Consider the following 24,883-nt stretch of genomic DNA (forward strand, 5'->3'; position numbering starts at 1 on the left):
CTGTACACACACTAACACTACAATACATAAAAGCTCTACTTCACACGGACTGACTAACGTTTCAGTCATCACTGAAACTACCTTCAGCCATCTATCTATGCCGGGCATTTATGCACTTGTCAAATGGCAGTATTTCCAGATGATGTACTGCCACCGTGTATCAGCCATAAAACATCTGCCCGGCCGTTAAGTACATAAACACACACTGGGTCAGCAATGTGAGTAACGGGGAGTGTTTGAGAGGTGTGGGGGAGACAGAGTGTGTTGAGGATATATATATATATTATACACAAACACACACACACACACACACACACAACACACACACACACACACACACACACACACACACACACACACACACACACACACACAGACACACCTGGAGTGGACTGTTTCCGGCTGTCAGGGAGGAACCGAACAGCAGTCAGACCAAATGGATTTCTCTGCATTCCAGTGGTCTTCTTGAGGATCTCCAGAGCACAGCGCGGGTCATTGTACATACCTACAGGAGGAGCCAGTTCCTTCACAGGACTGAACCGCTGAGAGGGAGGGACAGACAGACAGACATGTCATCCACTCACAATGCTGCTATCCTGGGTATCGGTATGTTTCAGATTTCTTAATGTTTGGCATGAAAAAGAGTGGCAAGGAGTGGCATGATGGCACAAACAGACGGGTGCCCTGTCTACAATGCTCCCTGCATTATCTGCTATCTACCGTAGCTACACGCCTGACTACAGATCACTATCTGCTATCTACCGTAGCTACACACCTGACTACAGATCACTATCTGCTATCTACCGTAGCTACACACCTGACTACAGATCACTATCTGCTATCTACCGTAGCTACACGTCTGACTACAGATCACTATCTGCTATCTACCGTAGCTACACGTCTGACTACAGATCAGAATAGAAAGACGAGGAAAACAGACCAAGGGTCATGGTGAGGAAGTAACATTCTTATAGACATGAAGGTCCACTTGTTTAACAGACTTAATTTCTCTCTCACTCCTCAGCCTTGGAGGATGATTTGGCGTTGAAAACTGCAGGTGTGTAGACTGAGAAGCCCGGTCTCCCAACTAACGAAGGACACTCCCCCTTCCTCTAGCGACCACTTCTACATGGCTAGCTTAGATCAGTTGTTTAAGAGGCCTTCCTCTAGCGAACACTTCTACATGGCTAGGTTAGATCAGTTGTTGATGAGGCCTTACTCTAGTGAACACTTCTACATGGCTAGCTTAGATCAGTTGTTGAAGAGGCCTTCCTCTAGTGAACACTTCTACATGGCTAGCTTAGATCAGTTGTTGAAGAGGCCTTCCTCTAGTGAACACTTCTACATGGCTAGGTTAGATCAGTTGTTGAAGAGGCCTTCCTCTAGTGAACACTTCTACATGGGTTAGATCAGTTGTTGAAGAGGCCTTCCTCTAGTGAACACTTCTACATGGCTAGGTTAGATCAGTTGTTGAAGAGGCCTTCCTCTAGTGAACACTTCTACATGGCTAGCTTAGATCAGTTGTTGAAGAGGCCTTCCTCTAGCGAACACTTCTACATGGCTAGGTTAGATCAGTTGTTGAAGAGGCCTTCCTCTAGCGAACACTTCTACATGGCTAGGTTAGATCAGTTGTTGAAGAGGCCTTCCTCTAGCGAACACTTCTACATGGCTAGGTTAGATCAGTTGTTGAAGAGGCCTTCCTCTAGTGAACACTTCTACATGGCTAGCTTAGATCAGTTGTTGAAGAGGCCTTCCTCTAGTGAACACTTCTACATGGCTAGCTTAGATCAGTTGTTGAAGAGGCCTTCCTCTAGTGAACACTTCTACATGGCTAGGTTAGATCAGTTGTTGAAGAGGCCTTCCTCTAGTGAACACTTCTACATGGCTAGGTTAGATCAGTTGTTGAAGAGGCCTTCCTTCCACACCAAACACTGCCGATCCATTCGTACATTCCCATTTCTAGAAGGTGATAGACGAAAAGATGGGGTTGATTATAAAGAGTGCATGTGTATACAAAAACAATAATAATGTTTTATTGTCACATACACCAGATAGGTGCAGTGAAATGTGTTGTTTTACAGAGTCAGCCATAGTACTAATGCTTATTATGGAGCTCTTACGGAGGGAGGGAGGGAGGGAGGGAGGGAGGGAGGGAGGGAGGGAGGGAGGGAGGGAGGGAGGGAGGGAGGGAGGGAGGGAGGGAGGGAGGGAGGGTTCAGTCAGGACACAAGCAGGGCTGAATATGCCAGATTGTATAAAGTGCTACATTAACTCATGTGGGGAAACTGAGGCTGAGGTCTACAGTACCAATACAGGGCTCCTGAGGTGAGGTGAGGTGAGGTGAGGAGATGAAAGGAGAGGAGAGGAGAGGAGATGAGATGAGATGTGATGAGAGGAGAGGAGAGGTGAGGAGATGAAAGGAGAGGAGATGAGATGAGATGAGATGAGATGAGAGGAGAGGAGAGGAGAGGAGAGGAGAGGAGAGGAGAGGAGAGGAGAGGAGAGGAGAGGAGAGGAGAGGAGAGGAGAGGAGAGGAGAGGAGAGGAGAGGAGAGGAGAGGAAATTAGAGGAGAGAAGATGAGAGGAGAGCAGAGGAGATGAGAGGAGAGCAGAGGAAAGGAAAGGAGAGAAGATGAGAGGAGAGCAGAGCAGAGGAGATGAGAGCAGAGGAGAGGAGAGGAGAGATGAGAGGGTGGGCTCCAGCTGCTCCTCTCATTCCCTTTCCTTCTTCTGGATCAGAGTGTCAGATGGCGTGGGTGGCGCGGAGCCGGAGAGACGAGGATCACAGAGGCAGAGCGTCCTAGCTGAGAGACCTAGAGAGACGACTTCACAGGGCAGAGCGGTATGCTGGCGCAGTGTGGGGCCAGAGAAAGCAGGTCAGAGCCGCTAGCTCCCGCTAACTAATCTGCACTAGCTCCAATTAATTCTCACTAACTCCCGTTAACTCACACTAACTCGCCTAACTCCCCCTTACACCTGCTCTGTAGAGTCCAGAAAGAAGACTGTCTGTCAACTCCAACCTGTCTGTCTCTCATCAGAAACTATAGAAGTGTTTTATATGCAGATGACGCTGATTTGTACCCCAGTGGAATGTGTATTGGGGGGATGTGTGTGTGTGTGTGTGTGTGTGTGTGTGTGTGTGTGTGTGTGTGTGTGTGTGTGTGTGTGTGTGTGTGTGTGTGTGTGTGTGTGTGTGTGTGGAGGCTGAGAGAGTGTTAATTAAGACATCTGTCAGGAGTTTCTTTGAGTCTAGCTATCCACATGACGCAAAAAGAGTTGTGCTGAAATGCTGTAGCAATCTGAGCTCCTCCTCATCCAGGAATTAATCTGAGGTCTAAATCCCAAATGGCACCATATTCCCGATATAATGCACTACTTTAGACCAGAGCCTGGTCAAAATAAGTATATTTATATTTAAATGTTTAACAGGGAAGACATATTGAGGCCTAGGTTTCTTTTCCAAATGTGCCCTGCACTATACAACATAAATACACACATTATACACATATTATAAAGTATATACAGTACCAGTCAAAAGTCTGGATACACCTACTCATTCAAGGAGTTTTCCTTATTTTTACTTTTTTTAAATATATTGTAGAATAATAGTGAAGACATCAAAACGGGCGGCAAGTAGTCTAGTGGTTAGAGCATTGGACTTGTAACCGAAAGGTTGCAGGATCATCTCCCCGAGCTGACAAGGTAAAAATATGTCGTTCTGCTCCTGAACAAGGCAGTTAACCCACTGTTCCTCGGCCGTCGTTGAAAATAAGAATTTGTTCTTAACTGACGTGCCTCGTTAAATAAAGGAAAAAAATAAAACTATGAAATAACACATATAGGATCATGTAGTAACCAAAAAAGTGTTAAACAAATCTAAATATATTTGAGATTCTTCAATGACAGCTTTGCATTCTCTCAAACAGCTTCATGAGTTAGTCACCTGAATCTAAAATATATTTAGATTTGTTTAACACGTTTTTGATTCCTACATGATTCCATATGTGTTATTTCATAGTTTTGATGTCTTCACTATTATTCTACAATGTAGAAAATAGTAAAAATAAAGAAAAAACCTTGAATGAGTAGGTAGGTACACACTTTGACTGTTACTAATTCTCATATATATTAAAATACAAAAACACAGTGATGGGAAGCACAAATAAAACATCACAAATCACCCAGAAAAACAGACACATTCATCCACAAATAATTCCCCAATCAATACGTTAAACTGCCCCGAACGACACCAATCAATACGTTAAACTGCCCCGAACGACACCAGAACAATCAATACGTTAAACTGCCCCGAACGACACCAATCAATACGTTAAACTGCCCCGAACGACACCAGAACAATCAATACGTTAAACTGCCCCGAACGACACCAGAACAATCAATACGTTAAACTGCCCCGAACGACACCAGAACAATCAATACGTTAAACTGCCCCGAACGACACCACAACAATCAATACGTTAAACTGCCCCGAACGACACCAGAACAATCAATACGTTAAACTGCCCCGAACGACACCAATCAATACTTTAAACTGCCCCGAACGACACCAGAACAATCAATACGTTAAACTGCCCCGACACCAGAACAACAATCAATGCCCCGAACGACACCAGAACAATCGTTAAACTGCCCGAACGACACCAGAACAACAACGTTAAACTGCCCGAACGACACCAGAACAATCAATACGTTAAACCAGAACAATCAATACGTTAAACTGCCCGAACGACGTTAAACCACGAACAATCAATACGTTAAACTGCCCGAACGACACCAGAACAATCAATACGTTAAACTGCCCCGAACGACACCAGAACAATCAATACGTTAAACTGCCCCGAACGACACCAGAACAATCAACAATCAATACGTTAAACTGCCCCGAACGACACAGAACAATCAATACGTTAAACTGCCCCGAACACACCAACAATCAATACGTTAAACTGAACGACCCCGTTAAACTGCCCCGAACGACAACAATCAATACGTTAAACTGCCCCGAACGTTAAACCAGAACAATCAATACGTTAAACTGCCCCGAACGACACAACAATCAATACTTTAAACTGCCCCGAACGACAACAATCAATACGTTAAACTGCCCCGAACGACAGAACAATCAATACGTTAAACTGCCCCACCAGAACAATCAATACGTTAAACTGCCCCGAACGACACCAGAACTGCCCCGAACGACAACAATCAATACGTTAAACTGCCCCGAACGACACAGAACAATCAATAATTTAAACTGCCCCGAACGACACCAGAAAACTGACAGAACAATCAATACGTTAAACTGCCCAGCACCAGAACAATCAATACGTTAAACTGCCCCGAACGACACAACAATCAATACGTTAAACTGCCCCGAACAGACAACAATCAATACGTTAAACTGCCCCGAACGACAACAATCAATACATTAAACTGCCCCGAACGACACCAGAACAATCAATACGTTAAACTGCCCCGAACGACAACAATCAATACGTTAAACTGCCCCGAACGACACCAATCAATACGTTAAACTGCCCCGAACGTTAAACTGCGACCAATCAATACTTTAAAAACGACACCAATCAAACAATCAACGACACCAATCAATACGTTAAACTGCCCCGAACCAGACAACAATCAATACGTTAAACTGCCCCGAACGACAACAATCAATACTTTAAACTTAAACTGCCCCGAACAACAACAATAAATACTTTAAACTGACAACAATCAATATGTTAAACTGAACGACACCAATCAATACATTAAACTGCCCCGAACGACAACAATCAATACATTAAACTGCCCCGAACGACAACAATCAATACGTTAAACTGCCCCGAACGACACAATCAATGCCCCGAACGACAACAATCAACGTTAAACTGCCCCGAACGACAACAATCAATACTTTAAACTGCCCCGAACGACAACAATCAATGCCCCGAACGACAACAATCAATATTAAACTGCCCGAACGACAACAATCAATATGTTAAACGACACAACAATCAATACGTTAAACTGAACAATCAATACTTTAAACTGCCCCGAACGACAACAATCAATAAACTGCCCCGAACGACAACAATAAACGTTAAACCCCGAACGACAACAATCAATACGTTAAACTGCCCCGAACGACAACAATCAATACTTTAAACTACTTTAAACCCCGAACGACAACAATCAATACTTTAAACTGCCCCGAACGACAACAATCAATACGTTAAACTGCCCCGAACGACACAACAATCAATATGTAAACTAAACTGTTAAACCCCGAACGACAACAATCAATACATTAAACTGCCCCGAACGACAACAATCAATACGTTAAACTGCCCCGAACGACAACAATCAATACGTTAAACTGCCCCGAACGACAACAATCAATACGTTAAACTGCCCCGAACGACAACAATCAATACTTTAAACTGCCCCGAACGACAACAATCAATACGTTAAACTGCCCCGAACGACAACAATCAATACGTTAAACTGCCCCGAACGACAACAATCAATATGTTAAACTGCCCCGAACGACAGAACAATCAATACGTTAAACTGCCCCAAACGACAACAATCAAACAATCAATACTGTTAAACTGCCCCGAACGACAACAATCCTTTAAACTGCCCCGAACGACAACAATCAATACTTTAAACTGCCCCGAACGACAACAATCAATACTTTAAACTGCCCCGAACGACAACAATCAATACTTTAAACTGCCCCGAACAGCACCAGAACAATCAATACGTTAAACTGCCCCGAACGACACCAGAACAATCAATACATTAAACTGCCCCGAACAGCACCAGAACAATCAATACGTTAAACTGCCCCGAACGACACCAGAACAATCAGGATGAAAAGGATTTAGAATTTTGTTCCAGCAATACAGTGCTTTAAAACTAAATTTACCTAGAACGGTGAAGAGCAAAAGAAACTCAAGCATCCAAAGGTGTAAGATTAGTAGCAGCTGCACTTTGATAAATAATATCACCATAATCAAGAACAGATAAAAAGATTGACTGAATAATCTACTTCCAGACATGATCTGTTTCTGGAGAAAAAAAAACTACTTCAAATCTTAGCTTCTTAACCAGCTCATCTATATGTTTTTAAATGTCAAATCCACATCAATCCAAATGCCTAGGTATTTATATGCGGGAACACGTTCGATGGTTCTCCAATCAAACAAGTGAACATGGAGTTCATCTGAAACATTCTTACGAGAGTTTAAAAACAACATGCATTTCGTTTTGCCCCTATTAAAGCACAAGTTTTAAATCAGCAAGGGATTCATGCATAGCTATAAAATCTCACTGTAGTTTTGACACAGCCAGATCAACAGTCGGGGCAATAGCATACATAATACTATCATCTTTACATAGATGACGTTTACAATTTGTGAAGAGAACTTGGCCCAGATTCACAAAACACTTATAATGCAAAAACTTAAGAAGCTTCTTAAGAAAAAAGAAGTTCATAAGATTCCTCAACAATATTTTAAGATTTAATGATTTTCTTAAGCACTTCTCAAATATCTTCTTACAAATTTCTTAACTGTTTTCTTAAGATGTTTGTTGCTCGTCAACCGATTTAGCCAGCAATGGCAACCATGTTAGCATATTTCATATTGAGATTACTGTTCGAAAAACATGTTCTTGGGTTTAAAATATTCAATACTGAAACTTTCAGATTAAGTTTGTGAGTGAATTAAACATGTTCAATTGCTTTCATGAGCCGTTTTCTCTCACTGCCCTCAGTTTAAGACAAGGGTTTAGCTATCTTGGAATCAAGAAAACAATCCACTAACTTTATTTTCAAGAATCTAATTTCCTCGTAACTTTTTGGAGAAACATAAGAAATAACGCAAGAACATGTCCCATAACCTTTTTGAAGAATAGCAACTTTGCTTAACTTTCTACATACGTCTATAGTTAAGGGGGAAAAAATGTCAATTAAGAAGACGTTTCTTTTTAAGAAGGTTTTGTGAATCTGGGCCCAGATCCCAAAATCGACTGCTGTGATACATCTTTATGCACGTCAAGAAATTCAGACTTAACCTCATCAATCACGCTGGTCTGAGTTCTGTCACTAAGATAATCATGAAACCATGAACAGGCGTCAAGAGCTCAGGCCTATCGAGGACAACTTAGTCAATAAAATAGTGTGAGTTTCAAGAGATTTGACTGGTCCACAAACAAAGCAGCACATTTCATTTTAGTGTGTAAAGCTTTGACAAGATCATTAACTACTAAAGTGGTGGCTGTAATAGTGCTAAGTCCAGGACTAAACCCTGATTGGTTTACATTCTAAATACATTTCTCAGATAAAAAAAAGAGAAAAGTTGTACATTTACCAAGGATTCTAGAATCTTAGCGAGACAAAGAAGCCTTGAAATGGGGCGATAATGATTAAGATCTCTACTATCCCCGTCCTGATGAAGTGGCAGCACAAGAGCTGATTTACATTCTTTAGGAATATTTCCTGATAACAATGATAAATAACGAATGTGGGTTATTGAGCCAACAATGATGGGCGCTGCACACTTAAGAAGACCACGATCCAATTTTTGTTGTTTATTGCTAGCAAAGCATCCAGGACTTATTTTTCTGTACATAACCTAAAAGAAAAACTTCATTTCTCTGATCATTCAGAATGTTTCGCCCTATCAGCATCCAGCCCAGTATCATTGTGAATAAGCTTAGAAGTTATTGCAAAGAGAGAGCTCGCTGAAGTAAAATTATGATTAAATGCATTAATAATGGCATTTTTCCCCATAATGAGGCCAGAGTCTGAATTAATTTGTTGTGGCAGAGAGGAGGAAGTAGAAACCTTCAGGGATTTGACAGTTTTCCTGAATTTATCAGGGTTCCCATTACAATGAGAAAGAGAGGTTACATAATAATGAGATTTATCCTTTCTGATTTGTTTTACACAATGATTCCTCAGTTGCTTGAAAGCTTGCCAGTCCGGGCCTAAGCCCTGTGTTCCTGGCCTTGACACAAGCATCCTCTCTTTTATGAATCACTTCTGATAATTCAGGAGTGTACCAGGCATTCCATCTACCTTTACACCTTAATTCTTTGAAGGGAACATGATTATCCACAGTAGTCTGAAAGCTAAATCGGGTGCTGTGAAATACAGTCAAAATCACTGAAATAAAGATCATGTTAAAAATACATTTTTGCTGAACTTTTTAAAGTTCCTCTTCGTGACGACACGCGGTTTAGAAATGGTGTATTCTCACATTTCTAACACAAACAACTGGGCAATGGTCACGAATATCCTGGGCGAAGACACCAGTAGAAACATATTTAAGTTAGGATAAGATCAATCAGAGCTGACCTGGAAGGATATTTTGGGTTGGGCCGTGAAGGCGTGGTCATCAGCTGGGTTAGGTTCAGATCATTACACATTATTTTTGATTGTCTGAAGCCTGCATTTCCCAATCATAATTTAATAACTTCTGATTTAGTAAAAGAAGACGCCAAACTAATTAACTCCTCGAGTGCACAAAGGTTAGCTGAGGGAGGATGATAAGGCCCTTATAACAGTTATGGATACATTTTCCCTCAAACAAAGGCTTAAAAATGGCAGTAAAGAGACAGATAAATTATTTCCAATAAGAATGGCCACTCCAACACCTCTACCCTGCCTGTCAGCTCTGAACACATCACAACCCTCAATATTAATACCAGAATGTCACCCGGAGATCTAAGTATCAGCCAATACCAGGCTGTCCCCAGAGATCTAAATATCAGCCAATACCAGAATGTCCCCAGAGATCTAAATATCAGCCAATACCAGAATGTCCCCAGAGATCTAAGTATCAGCCAATACCAGAATGTCCCCAGAGATCTAAATATCAGCCAATACCAGAATGTCCCCAGAGATCTAAATATCAGCCAATACCAGAATGTCCTCAGAGATCTAAGTATCAGCCAATACCAGGCTGTCCCCAGAGATCTAAATATCAGCCAATACCAGAATGTCCTCAGAGATCTAAGTATCAGCCAATACCAGAATGTCCCCAGAGATCTAAATATCAGCCAATACCAGAATGTCCCCAGAGATCTAAATATCAGCCAATACCAGAATGTCCCCAGAGATCTAAATATCAGCCAATACCAGAATGTCCCCAGATATCTAAATATCAGCCAATACCAGAATGTCCCCAGAGATCTAAGTATCAGCCAATACCAGAATGTCCCCAGAGATCTAAATATCAGCCAATACCAGAATGTCCCCAAAGATCTAAATATCAGCCAATACCAGAATGTCCCCAGGGATCTAAATATCAGCCAATACCAGAATGTCCCCAGAGATCTAAGTATCAGCCAATACCAGAATGTCCCCAGAGATCTAAATATCAGCCAATACCAGAATGTCACCCGGAGATCGAAGTATCAGCCAATACCAGAATGTCCCCAGAGATCTAAATATCAGCCAATACCAGAATGTCCCCAGAGATCTAAATATCAGCCAATACCAGGCTGTCCCCAGAGATCTAAATATCAGCCAATACCAGAATGTCCCCAGAGATCTAAATATCAGCCAATACCAGAATGTCCCCAGAGATCTAAATATCAGCCAATACCAGGCTGTCCCCAGAGATCTAAATATCAGCCAATACCAGGCTGTCCCCAGAGATCTAAGTATCAGCCAATACCAGAATGTCCCCAGAGATCTAAATATCAGCCAATACCAGGCTGTCCCCAGAGATCTAAATATCAGCCAATACCAGGCTGTCCCCAGAGATCTAAGTATCAGCCAATACCAGGCTGTCCCCAGAGATCTAAGTATCAGCCAATACCAGGCTGTCCCCAGAGATCTAAGTATCAGCCAATACCAGGCTGTCCCCAGAGATCTAAGTATCAGCCAATACCAGAATGTCCTCAGAGATCTAAGTATCAGCCAATACCAGAATGTCCTCAGAGATCTAAGTATCAGCCAATACCAGAATGTCCTCAGAGATCTAAATATCAGCCAATACCAGAATGTCCGGACACATCTGTATCGCCATAATCTTGATGTAATCCAGTTTAGGATGTAAGCTGCTAATGTTCAGATGCATCAACCCAAGTCCTTTTACAAATATTTTATTCACATGGAGTCTCCAACTCAAACAAGCTACGTTCAATAGGTGGTTTCAGGCCCTGTCTGATGGCTGATATTGATATAGTTGGTATGGCTATAAGATTGCCCAGGACTGCACCATTTGGTCTATCCCTATTAGTAGTAGAGGAGAGAGTAGAAGATTGGCACCATAGGGCCTGAGACCTCAGCCTATTTCAATAGGAGGACCTCTCAGAGGAACCAATGATGGAATGTTATAAACTGACTTACATGGGGTTTGGTTGCCATCGTGCAACAGCCAAAGTTCTCTACGTGATTTGAAAAATGAGGGGCTGTTCAAGTTTATGGAATTCACATTTCAACTAATAGTACTGGGTGAGCAGAACACAGTAGGCATCTCTTTTGAGCTAACAATAGCAGATCTAAGAGTGGAGTTAAAATTGATTGGTACAAGATTACAACTGACAACACCCCTGGCAGTATAGACAACAGTACGACGATAACGCTTCGAAAGGATGGGAGGTATTACCTGAGCGGGGCTTGGTCTGCCTCTGAGTCAATATCTTAACGCAGCCGAGAAATGTGAAGAGAGGGTCCAGACTCCGAGATGGTTTGTGTCCATCATCTTTGTAGAGCATCTTTTGTTTCCAAAAAGTGTCGAAATTGTTAATAAACAGTTGTGCCAACAGAGTGGCGGTAGTCTTTAAGCCAGATATGAAGAGCTAAGATTCCTGCTGAACATTTCACAGCCACCACCCAGCGACGGCACGGGGCCAGAGATAATCGGCTGCTTTTTCTGAGCCTTTCAGGGTGTTGATCAGCTCAATAAAATCCTGTTTCATTTTCTCTGATTTACCCTTTTGATATCATTTAATCCCACATGCACTACGCAGCAGCAGCCCTTGGCTGGACACACGGAATAAACCCTGTGATATCCTTCACCATAGCCTCCGGGGTAGCACAGGGTTTTTGCTCCAGAAACCGAGATGTGCCTCACCATGGAACTACCAATGAGGAAGGTGAATGGCCGTTTCTGTGCCTCCTGTAGGATCGACGGGAGATGGGGGACGGAGGAAGTGCACTATATATTTAGTAAGTAGATTGAACCTGAATGAAAATGAAATAGTCAATTGTACTGTATACTGATAGATGAGTTGAACTCCAACGGATCCTAAGATAGTACACTAATATAACCTTCCATCTGTCCCTAAAACAGAGAGGACTCTGGTCAAAAGGGCTTACGATGGTGTCTTGTCCGAGGGTCCATCATGTGATTCAGGATGATCTGTTGTGATTCAGGATGGTGTGTTGTGATTCAGGATGGTGTGTTGTGATTCAGGATGGTGTGTTGTGATTCAGGATGGTGTGTTGTGATTCAGGATGGTGTGTTGTGATTCAGGATGGTGCGTTGTGATTCAGGATGGTGTGTTGTGATTCAGGATGGTGTGTTGTGATTCAGGATGGTGTGTTGTGATTCAGGATGGTGTGTTGTGATTCAGGATGGTGTGTTGTGATTCAGGATGGTGTGTTGTGATTCAGGATGGTGTGTTGTGATACAGGATGGTGTGTTGTGATTCAGGATGGTGCGTTGTGATTCAGGATGGTGTGTTGTGATTCAGGATGGTGTGTTGTGATTCAGGATGGTGCGTTGTGATTCAGGATGGTGTGTTGTGTTTCAGGATGGTGTGTTGTGATACAGGATGGTCTGTTGTGATTCAGGATGGTCTGTTGTGATTCAGGATGGTGTGTTGTGATTCAGGATGGTGTGTTGTATTTACTGTACCTGTGCCTGAGAGAGGAAAGGAGGGCTGAAGACAGGTAGATTGCCGTACGGGCTGCTCGGCTTCTCAAACTGACCCCTGATGTGGTACTGGCCTGGACCTGGCACTCCCTACAGACAGACAGAGACAGAGAGACAGAGAGACAGAGAGAGAGACAGAGAGAGATAGAGAGTCAAAGAGATAGAGATAGATACATATAATATGACATTTGTAATGTCTTTATTGTTTTGAAACTTCTGTATGTGTAATGTTTACTGTTAATTTGTATTGTTTATTTCACTTTTGTATATTATCTACCTCACTTGCTTTGGCAATGTTAACACATGTTACCCATGCCAATAAAGACCCTTGAATTGAATTGTATTTAATTGAGAGAGAGAGAGAGAGAGAGAGACAGAGAGAGACAGACAGACAGACAGACAGACAGACAGACAGACAGACAGACAGACAGACAGACAGACAGACAGACAGACAGAGACAGACAGAGAGACAGACAGAGAGAGAGAGAGAGAGAGAGAGACAGAGAGATAAACTCCCATATCTATTGGGTGAAATACCACAGTGTGCCATCACAGCTGCAAGATTTGTGACCTGTTGCCACAAGGGCAACCAGTAAAGAACAAACACCATTGTAAATACAACCCATATTTAATGTTTATTTACCCTTTTGTACTTTAACCATTTGTACATCGTTACAGCACTGTATATATACATAATCTGACATTTGTAATGTCTTCATTCTTTTGGAACTTCTGTGAGTGTAATGTTTACTGTTCATTTTTTATTTTTTATTTCACTTTTGTATATTATCGACTCCACTTGCTTTGGCAATGTTAACATGTGTTTCCCATGCCAATAAAGCCCCTTGAAATGAATTGAGTTATTGGTTTATCCCAAGAGGAAGAGAGGAAGATAGAGTAGCTTGGTGATTTTGGATGCCATCTGAGCCCTTCCAGCTGAGGACTGCAGAGGTGAGGACTGCAGAGGTGAGGACTGCAGAGGTGAGGACTGCAGAGGTGAGGACTGCAGAGGTGAGGACTGCAGAAGTGAGGACTACAGAGGTGAGGACTACAGAGGTGAGGACTGCAGAGGTGAGGACTGCAGAGGTGAGGACTGCAGAGGTGAGGACTACAGATGTGAGGACTGCAGAGGTGAGGACTGCAGAGGTGAGGAATACAGATGTGAGGACTGCAGAGGTGAGGACTGCAGAGGTGAGGACTACAGAGGTAAGGACTACAGAGGTGAGGACTACAGGGGTGAGGACTACAGAGGTGAGGACTACAGGGGTGAGGACTACAGAGGTGAGGACTACAGAGGTGAGGGCTACAGGGGTGAAGACTGCAGAGGTGAGGACTACAGGGGTGAGGACTGCAGAGGTGAGGACTACAGGGGTGAGGACTACAGGGGTGAGGACTGCAGAGGTGAGGACTACAGAGGTGAGGACTGCAGAGGTGAGGACTGTAGAGGTGAGGACTGCAGAGGTGAGGACTACAGGGGTGAGGACTACAGGGGTGAGGACTACAGGGGTGAGGACTGCAGAGGTGAGGACTACAGGGGTGAGGACTGCAGAGGTGAGGACTACGGGGTGAGGACTGCAGAGGTGAGGACTGCAGAGGTGAGGACTGCAGAGGTGAGGACTGTCCTCCACACTGCTACATGATGTAGAGACCATTAGAGTCCCACATGTCCTCTACACTGCTACATGATGTAGAGACCATTAAAGTCCCACATGTCCTCTACACTGCTACATGATGTAGAGACCATTAGAGTCCCACATGTCTTCCACACTGCTACATGATGTAGAGACCATTAGAGTCCCACATGTCTTCTACACTGCTACATGATGCAGAGACCATTAGAGTCCCACATGTCCTCTACACTGCTACATGATGTAGAGACCATTAGAGTCCCACATGTCCTCTACACTGCTACATGATGTAGAGACCATTAGAGTCCCACATGTCCTCTACACTGCTCCATGATGCAGAGACCATTAGAGTCCCACATGTCCTCCACACTGCTACATGATGTAGAGACCATTAGAGTCCCACATGTCTTCCACACTGCTACATGATGTAGAGACCATTAGAGTCCCACATGTCCTACACACTGCTACGTGATGTAGAGACCATTAGAGTCCCACATGTCCTCTACACTGCTACATGATGCAGAGACCATTAGAGTCCCACATGTCCTCTACACTGCTACATGATGCAGAGACCATTAGAGTCCCACATGTCCTCTACACTGCTACATGATGTAGAGACCATTAGAGTCCCACATGTCTTCCACACTGCTACATGATGTAGAGACCATTAGAGTCCCACATGTCCTCCACACTGCTACATGATGTAGAGACCATTAGAGTCCCACATGTCTTCCACACTGCTACATGATGCAGAGACCATTAGAGTCCCACATGTCCTCCACACTGCTGCATGAGGTAGAGACCATTAGAGTCACAAGACTGATGTTAGATACATGGACACACACAGACATATAAACACACACACTGAGAAACCAAGCTGCACACAAAGTAAGCAAACATACACTCAGAGGAAAATTTGTACAATAAGCAAGCACACACACACACACACACACACACACACACACACACACACACACACACACACACACACACACACACACACACACACACCTCTTTGGTGGGCAAACACATTGGAAGCAGTGAGGAATAATGATGTCTGGAAGAATGAATGTTTCTGTTTCTAGAAGTCTGCTGCCAACTCTTTAGAGGTCAACTAAAGACTGTCACTGCCTACGTTCCACAGCAGAATACCTCCAGCCAGCACATCCAATCCTACAGCCTCCTGTGTATGGGTCCTGTGGGCTCTGGTCATTAGTGAGACTATAAAAGGAATTGGTTGCCATTTGGGGCGGCAGGGTAGCCTAGTGGTTAGAGTGTAGAGGCGGCAGGGTAGCCTAGTGGTTAAGAGTGTAGAGGCGGCAGGGTAGCCTAGTGGTTAGAGTGTAGAGAGGGCAGGGTAGCCTAGGGGTTAGAGTGTAGAGAGGGCAGGGTAGCCTAGTGGTTAGAGTGTAGAGAGGGCAGGGTAGCCTAGTGGTTAGAGTGTCGAGGCGGCAGGGTAGCCTAGTGGTTAGAGTGTAGAGAGGGCAGGGTAGCCTAGTGGTTAGAGTGTAGAGGCGGCAGGGTAGCCTAGGGGTTAGAGTGTAGAGGCGGCAGGGTAGCCTAGTGGTTAGAGCGTTGGACTAGTAACTGGAAGGTTGCAAGTTCAAATCCCCGAGCTGACAAGGTACAAATCTGTCTTTCTGAACAGGCAGTTAACCCACTGTTCCTAGGCCGCCATTGAAAATAAGAATTTGTTCTTAACTTGCCTAGTTAAATAAAGGTAAAATAAATCAATAGACCTATGGAGAGGTCTTCGTAGGTTACCAGGGCTGGGGTCTGTCCCAATTCAGGAACTAAAATTTGAATACCATTTTTTCCCCCTTCTCCTTGAAAAGCATTGCTGAATGTTCCCATTGATGAATTGACTGAATTGAAATGGAGATGACAGTATACAGTGCAGGGTTGGGGTCCAATTCCAAGTCCGTAAATTCAGAAAGTAAACTGAAACTCCAATTCAATAATAACACATGATAAACTGAAAAGGAGAAGCTACTTATTTAAAATCTGAATTCTGAATTCAGTGACTTCAACTGAATTGAGTAATTCCTTGGGTGTCCATGGTGTGTGTCCGTACTAATAATTACCCATCTGCCAGGTGGGGGGGGGGCCTTGCCAGCCCCTCTCTAATGATGATGGATGGAAGCCCAGACACCACTGAGGGATCCACAGCAGGGGACACACACCGTGGGGAAGCCACACACACGCCCCAGTCTGACCATACCGCACCTCCCCTCACCGCAAAACACATTGGTCTGAGGTACACCGTCCAGAAAGAGACAGAGGCAACTTGGACGGTTTGTTCTGATGTACTAATTCTATTGTTGTTTCTGTGTTCTTTAACTGCAATATAATATACATACTATACATATGTGTTAAGTTGTAATAAACGTGTAAAGATTTCATTAAAAAAAACAAAATTTTACTAGGCAAGTCAGTTAAGAACAAATTCTTATTTTCAACGACAGCCTAGGAACAGTGGGTTAACTGCCTATTCAGGGGCAGAACGACAGATTTTGTACCTTGTCAGCTTGGGGATTTGAACTTGCAACCTTTCGATTACTAGTCCAATGCTCTACTAGGCTACCCTGCCGCCCCAACTAATAAATAGTTGAAGGTATCATTTCTGTAGCATCATTACCAAGCTACCAACATCTATACCACCTTTAATAAGTGTCACATGTAATTCCTCCAGCCTATTAGAACCTTCCTCCTGGAAATAAAGGGAGGTATTAAAGTCAAACAACCCTTTAATAAGTGTCACATGTAATTCCTCCAGCCTATTAGAACACCATCAAGCATCATTACCAAGCTACCAACATCTATACCACCTTTAATAAGTGTCACATGTAATTCCTCCAGCCTATTAGAACACCATCAAGCATCATTACCAAGCTACCAACATCTATACCACCTTTAATAAGTGTCACATGTAATTCCTCCAGCCTATTAGAACACCACCAAGCATCATTACCAAGCTACCAACATCTATACCACCTTTAATAAGTGTCACATGTAATTCCTCCAGCCTATTAGAACACCACCAAGCATCATTACCAATCTACCAACATCTATACCACCTTTAATAAGTGTCACATGTAATTCCTCCAGCCTATTAGAACACCATCAAGCATCATTACCAAGCTACCAACATCTATACCACCTTTAATAAGTGTCACATGTAATTCCTCCAGCCTATTAGAACACCATCAAGCATCATTACCAAGCTACCAACATCTATACCATCTTAAATTAATATATCACGTGTACAGTAATTCTATCCAGCCTATTAGAACACCATCAATAATCATTATCAAGCTACTAATATATATACCACCTTTGTGCATTCAAGTTCATTTGCAGGTCACGGAGTAGATTGAAGTTACCCCTAGATGATGATCATGGGTCAGTTTTGTATTTACCCCACTAATGCTTAATGTTAGGATTCAGAGAGGGAGGCTGTTCCTAGACCTGTAACCTTGGAGAAACTTCACCCTGGAACACTGATCACATTGTATTAGCAGGTAGTGCACAAGCTCCGTCCAAATGTGAAGCTTGAATGCCCTCTAGTGGTACATGATGTACCTGGGACAGGAAGTTGAAAGTAGAACACGACAGTGTCACGAATGCAATAAGCATTTCACTGGAAAGACATGGGGAAAGGAAAAAAGAGGAAATGAGAGGAGAGGTGGGGAGAGGGGGATGAGAGAAGAGGGGAGGAAGAAACACAGATAGGGAAAGCAAGGGAAAGGAGAGGAGAGGAAAGGGGGAAAGGGGGAGAGGAGGGGAGGAATACAGAGATAGGGAAAGGAGAGGAGAGGAGAGGAGAGGAAAGGGGAGAAAGGGGGAGAGGAGGGGAGGAATACACAGATAGGGAAAGGAGAGGAGAGGAGAGGAAAGGGGAGAGGAGGGGAGGAATACACAGATAGGGAAAGGAGAGGAGAGGAGAGGAAAGGGGAGAGGAGGGGAGGAATACACAGATAGGGAAAGGAGAGGAGAGGAGAGGAAAGGGGAGAAAGGGGGAGAGGAGGGGAGGAATACACAGATAGGGAAAGGAGAGGAGATGAGAGGAAAGGGGAGAAAGGGGGAGAGGAGGGGAGGAATACACAGATAGGGAAAGGAGAGGAGAGGAGAGGAAAGGGGAGAAAGGGGGAGAGGAGGGGAGGAATACACAGATAGGGAAAGGAGAGGAGAGGAGAGGAAAGGGGAGAAAGGGGGAGAGGAGGGGAGGAATACACAGATAGGGAAAGGAGAGGAGAGGAGAGGAAAGGGGAGAAAGGGGGAGAGGAGGGGAGGAATACACAGATAGGGAAAGGAGAGGAGAGGAGAGGAAAGGGGAGAAAGGGGGAGAGGAGGGGAGGAATACACAGATAGGGAAAGGAGAGGAGAGGAGAGGAAAGGGGAGAGGGGGGAGGGGAGGAATACACAGATAGGGAAAGGAGAGGAGAGGAGAGGAAAGGGGAGAAAGGGGGAGAGGAGGGGAGGAATACACAGATAGGGAAAGGAGAGGAGAGGAGAGGAAAGGGGAGAAAGGGGGAGAGGAGGGGAGGAATACACAGATAGGGAAAGGAGAGGAGAGGAGAGGAAAGGGGAGAAAGGGGGAGAGGAGGGAGGAATACACAGATAGGGAAAGGAGAGGAGAGGAGAGGAAAGGGGAGAAAGGGGGAGGAGAGGAGGAATACACAGATAGGGAAAGGAGAGGAGAGGAAAGGGGAGAAAGGGGGAGAGGAGGTGAGGAATACACAGATAGGGAAAGGAGAGGAGAGGAGAGGAGAGGAGAGGAAAGGGGAGAAAGGGGGAGAGGAGAGGAGGAATACACAGATAGGGAAAGGAGAGGAGAGGAGAGGAAAGGGGAGAAAGGGGGAGAGGAGGTGAGGAATACACAGATAGGGAAAGGAGAGGAGAGGAGAGGAAAGGGGAGAAAGGGGGAGAGGAGGTGAGGAATACACAGATAGGGAAAGGAGAGGAGAGGAGAGGAAAGGAAAGGGGAGAAAGGGGGAGAGGAGAGGAGGGGAGGAATACACAGATAGGGAAAGGAGGAGAGGAGAGGAGGGGAGAGGGGGAGAGGAGGGGGGAGAGGGAGGGGGAGAGGAGGGGAGAGGAGGGGAGGAATACACAGATAGGGGAAAGGAGAGGAGAGGAGAGGAGGGGAGGGAGGGGGAGAGAGGGAGGGGGAGGGGAGGAGGGGAGAGGAGGGGAGGAATACACAGATAGGGAAAGGAGAGGAGAGGAGAGGAAAGGGGAGAAAGGGGGAGAGGAGGGGAGGAATACACAGATAGGGAAAGGAGAGGAGAGGAGAGGAAGGTGGAGAAAGGGGGAGAGGAGGGGAGGAATACACAGATAGGGAAAGCAAAGGAAAGGAGAGGAGAGCAAAGGAAAGGAGAGGAGAGGAAAGGAAAGGAGAGGAGAGGAAAGCCAGAGCAAGGCTGGAGACATTCCAGAAAAAAAACATGCAAACACATAGCTGTTGTGACTAATGAAAATAATGTTTCATCTGAGATTGAAAAATATATCTTTCTATGATCTTGAAGAGAAGAATAACACTCCAACACTCCAGTCCCTGAGGATTGTTGCTGTTGGAGACCTGCTTCTCTGTTTTATGGGACTAGGAGAGAACAGTTTCCTTTCCAGCAGGGATGGAACACACTCTAAGGCCCCTTCCAGAGGTTCTAGAGTGGCACAGTGCTGACTTACTGTCTCACTAGGAGAGGGTTGGGAGTGCTTACTCCATGCCGCCATCCTTACCTCTCTCCCTCCTTACCTCTCTCCCTCCTATCCTCTCTCCTTCCCTCCCATCCTCTCTCCTTCCCTCCCATCCTCTCTTCCTCACTCCTATCCTCTCTCCCTCCTATCCTCTCTCCTTCCCTCCTATCCTCTCTCCTTCCCTCCCATCCTCTCTTCCTCCTTCCTATCCTCTCTCCCTCCTTACCTCTCTCCCTACTATCCTCTCTCCTTCCCTCCCATCCTCACTTCCTCCCTCCTATCCTCTCTCCCTCCTTACCTCTCTCCCTCCTATCCTCTCTCCTTCCCTCCCTCCTATCCTCTCTCCCTCCTTACCTCTCTCCCTCCTATCCTCTCTCCTTCCCTCCCATCCTCTCTTCCTCCCTCCTATCCTCTCTCCCTCCTTACCTCTCTCCCTCCTATCCTCTCTCCTTCCCTCCCATCCTCTCTTCCTCCCTCCTATCCTCTCTCCCTCCTATCCTCTCTCCCTCTCTCTTTCTCCCTCCCTCCCTCCCTCCCTCCCTCCCTCCCCTCCCTCCCTCCTCCCTCCCTTCCTCTCTCCCTCCCTCCTTTCCTACCTCCCTCCCTTCCTATCCTCTCCCTCCCTCCCTTTCCTCCCTCCCTCCTCTCCTCCCTCCTCTCTCCTTCTCTCCTTCCCTCCCTCCCTACCTCCCTCCCTCCCTCAGGCTCCCTTAACCTTAAAGCTGTCCACTGAACAGACAGCACACTCCCCCCTCAGCCCCAAAAGGCCCTTTGAGAAAGGGTAGGAAGCTGATGTCACCAGTAGTGTTTTCCCCCCATTCCGGTCACTCCCTCTCATTCTCAATGCAGTGCATTCAAACATGCTTAGCGTTGCTCCTCCAGTCTAGTCTAGGTGTGGACCATACTCCAAGTCTCATGCTCAAGTATCAAGTAGCACTATGAAAGAGGGACGAGGGAGACTAGAGGTGTCACTGTGCTGACGATGATTAGGGTTGTTACAGTATGGCGACGTGGCATCACTGGTATGGACACATCCCCTAAGGAGTTACCTTCTTCTCCTCCTGCAAGGTGACAATCTCGTGGTAGCGCGGGACGACCAGCTCGGCCCGACCCTTCTGCCCCTTCCTCACATTGACGTTCTCGTACTCCGTCGTGGAATACCTGCGGACAGACGGGCGATAGGTGGAGGAAATGGGAAGTATATTTGTCAGCAGCGCTTAAGCTTTTAGGAGGGAGGATTTATTTCCCCTGTCAATCATCTCCAAATGACCCTGTCAAAATCCAATCCAATTTTATTTGTCACATGCTTCGTAAACAACAGCTGTAGACTAACAGTGAAATGCTAACTTACGGGCCGTTTGCAACCCTGTTAATCACATCTATCTGGGAATGGGAGAGGATGGGAGAGGATGGGAGAGGATGGGAGAAGATGGGAGAGGATGGGAGAGAATGGGAGAGGATGGGAGAATATGGGAGAGGATGAGAGAGGATGGGAGAGGATGGGAGAGGATGGGAGAGGATGGGAGAAGATGGGAGAGGATGGGAGAGGATTGGAGAGGACTGATGTACACGTCCAAGCTCAATTGAAGAGAGTGGGGGATGTGATGGCTGGGGGAACGCAGGTGCCCTCCCTACTATTGAGCTGTTGAAGCCTTTCAAATAACTATGTCGGGAGGATGCCCACAATATCCAAAAGTGCTTAGTAAGACTCATTCTCACTCACCATCAATAATACTGTCAGGAAGTGCATTGTAAACAATGTTAAAGACTTTAATTTTACTTTGTAGGAAAAAAATGACTGAATAGTGGAGCGTATATCCTGTGTTGTCATTTGGCCTGAGTGGATTTCGATAAAGAGGAAAACGAATGCACATTTCAGAGAATTTGATCCTGTTGTACCAACTGCCTATACAGTTGAAGTCAGAAGTTTACATACACTTAGGTTGGAGTCATTAAAACTCGTTTTTCAACCACTCCACAAAATTCTTGTTAACAAACTATAGTTTTGGCAAGTCGCTCTACTTTGTGTATGACACAAGCAATTTTCCAACAATTGTTTACAGACAGATTATTTCACTTATAATTTACTGTATCACAATTCCAGTGGGTCAGAAGTTTACATACACTAAGTTGACTGTGCCTTTAAACAACTTGGGAAATTCCAGAAAATTATGTCATTGCTTGAGAAGCTTCTGATAGGTTAATTGACTTAATTTGAGTCAATTGGAGGTGTACCTGTAGATGTATTTCAAGGCCTACCTTCAAACTCAGTGCCTCTTTACTTGACATCATGGGAAAATCAAAAGAAATCAGCCAAGACCTCAGAAAATAAATTGTAGACCTCTACAAGTCTGCTTCATCCTTGGGAGCCATTTCCAAATGCCTGAAGGTACCACGTTTATCTGTACAAACAATAGTACGCAAGTATAAACACCATTGGACCACACAGCCGTCATACCGCTCAGGAAGGAGACTCATTCTGTCTCTTAGAGAGGAACGTACTTTGGTGAGAAAATATCAAATGAATCCCAGAACAACAGCAAAGGACCTTGTGAAGATGATGGAGGAAACAGGGACAAAAGTATCTATATCCACAGTAAAATTAGTCCTGTATCGACATAACCTGAAAGGCCGCTCAGCAAGGGAAAAAGCCACTGCTCCAAAACCGCCATAAAAAAGCCAGACTATGGTTTGCACCTGCACAAAGATCTTACTTTTTAGAGAAATTTCCTCTGGTCTGATGAAACAAAAATAGAACTGTTTGGCCATAATCACCATCGTTATCTTTGGAGGAAAAAGGGGGAGGCTTGAAAGCCGAAGAACACCATCCCAACCGTGAAGCACGGGGGTGGAGGCATCACGTTGTGGGGGTGCTTTGCTGCAGGAGGGACTGGTGCACTTCACAAAATAGATGGCATCATGAGGTAGGAAAATGATGTGGATATATTGAAGCAACATCTCAAGACATTAGACAGGAAGTTAAAGCCTGGTCACAAATGGGTCTTGCAAATGGACAATGACCCCAAGCATACTTCCAAAGTTGAGTTTAAATGGCTTAAGGAAAACAAAGTCAAATTATTGGAGTGGCCATCACAAAGCCCTGACCTCAATCCTATAGAAAAGTTGTGTGCAGAACTGAAAAAGCTTGTGTGAGCTAGGAGGCATTCAAACCTGACTCAGTTACACCAGCTCTGTCAGGAGGAATGGGACAAAATTCACCCAACTTATTGTGGGAAGCTTGTGGAAGGCTACCCAAAAATAAAAGCTGAAATAAATCACTCTCTACTATTATTCTGACATTTCACATTCTTAAAATAAAGTGGTCATCCTAACTGAACTAAGACAGGGAATTTTTACTAAGATTAAATGTCAGAAATTGTGAAAAAAACTGAGTTTAAATGTATTTGGCTAAGGTGTATGTAAACTTCCAGCTTCAACTGTAGATATGTGACTGCCGTGGTCCTATGGATCTGAGTCACTGGAATGGAGAAGGCTAGGCTTGTGTTTAGTAGCAGTGAAGTGTTGGATGTGAGGATAGGCAGACAGCACTCACTCTTCAGGATCATATTGCCCTGGTCCAGGGCCCTCTTCTCCCTTCACCTCGCCTCGCTTCCCTGTCATCTTCCCAAAATGGACGCCTTTGTACTTCAGAGAGAAGCTGGTTTCTGCCTGTGGAAATAAAACCGTGACGATGGAAAGGGGGGTTGTTTCTATTTTAGAATGGTGTTTTTCGCTTAGCTTTCTTTAAGATGGGATGATGCATCTCCACTAAATGTCAGTGTATTTCAGAACAGTTGTGATTCAGCGACCAGTAATCTCTTTCCTTTACAACCTCCCTCACTTTTACTCTGGCATTGGAGATATGGCACAGGGGCTATTAACACACAGGAATGACAATAAAGTCAGTTCTGGAAATGAGCAGCCCTTTTCTAAGTAATCTTGGGTTCAGAATGACATGGCAGGTTTGAATTCAATCAGCGACACACGAACAGTAACTGAATATGTCCGGCAACAACACAAGCTGCATCCAATTTGCGAACACTACAAACCTATCTTTAACAAAACATACCGTCTAACAAAATGGTACCAAAATACTAACTCCTAAAGCAAACCAAAGCAACTCAGGATATAAGTAACTTAGTCTGCTTTGAAAGTAATTGTACACTGTGATGCATATTGAAGTGAGGGGAAAAAAGGTTTATTCATCAGACACCCAATAGATCAGTGGTGCCCAAACAAGTCTTATCAGCATAGTTCTCCCTATTCTGAAAGAATGCCATTAGACAGCTACTTAACTCCATGACCTGATACACTCGGTGGTTAAAAACACATGTCAGTCAGGAGATTTAAAGCCCTTAAAGACAAGGAGCGAGAGGGAGAGGATGAAAGGAATTAATTGATGCACTCTTGATAACCCTAAATCACTGAGCTCTTTCTGTCAGCCTGGAGTGTTGATATAATTCCAACTTGATTCATCTCTTTCAGAAAGCCTGGAGTGTTGATATAACCTACCTGACTAATGTCTTTCTGCCAGCCTGGAGTGTTGATATAACCTACCTGACTAATGTCTTTCTGTCAGCCTGGAGTGTTGATATAAACCTACCTGACTAACCTCCTTCTGTCAGCCTGGAGTGTTG

At 44.5% G+C, this 24,883-nt stretch overlaps 1 protein-coding gene across 1 annotated transcript in view; it reads right to left on the bottom strand.

Annotated features, from left to right (window-relative positions):
- stpg2 (sperm-tail PG-rich repeat containing 2) overlaps positions 1-24,883 on the bottom strand; it is a 94,437-nt gene that overhangs the window by 65,830 nt on the left and 3,724 nt on the right. Inside the window, exons 5-8 of the mRNA XM_064974642.1 lie at positions 23,800-23,915; positions 21,296-21,407; positions 12,901-13,008; positions 383-542 (exon numbers count right to left, since the gene is read on the bottom strand). Coding sequence (XP_064830714.1) covers positions 383-542; positions 12,901-13,008; positions 21,296-21,407; positions 23,800-23,915 — 496 coding nt within the window. The remainder of the gene's footprint in view (positions 1-382; positions 543-12,900; positions 13,009-21,295; positions 21,408-23,799; positions 23,916-24,883) is intronic.

This window comes from Oncorhynchus masou, chromosome 1, assembly GCF_036934945.1.
Source record: "Oncorhynchus masou masou isolate Uvic2021 chromosome 1, UVic_Omas_1.1, whole genome shotgun sequence".
Taxonomy (NCBI): domain Eukaryota; kingdom Metazoa; phylum Chordata; class Actinopteri; order Salmoniformes; family Salmonidae; genus Oncorhynchus; species Oncorhynchus masou.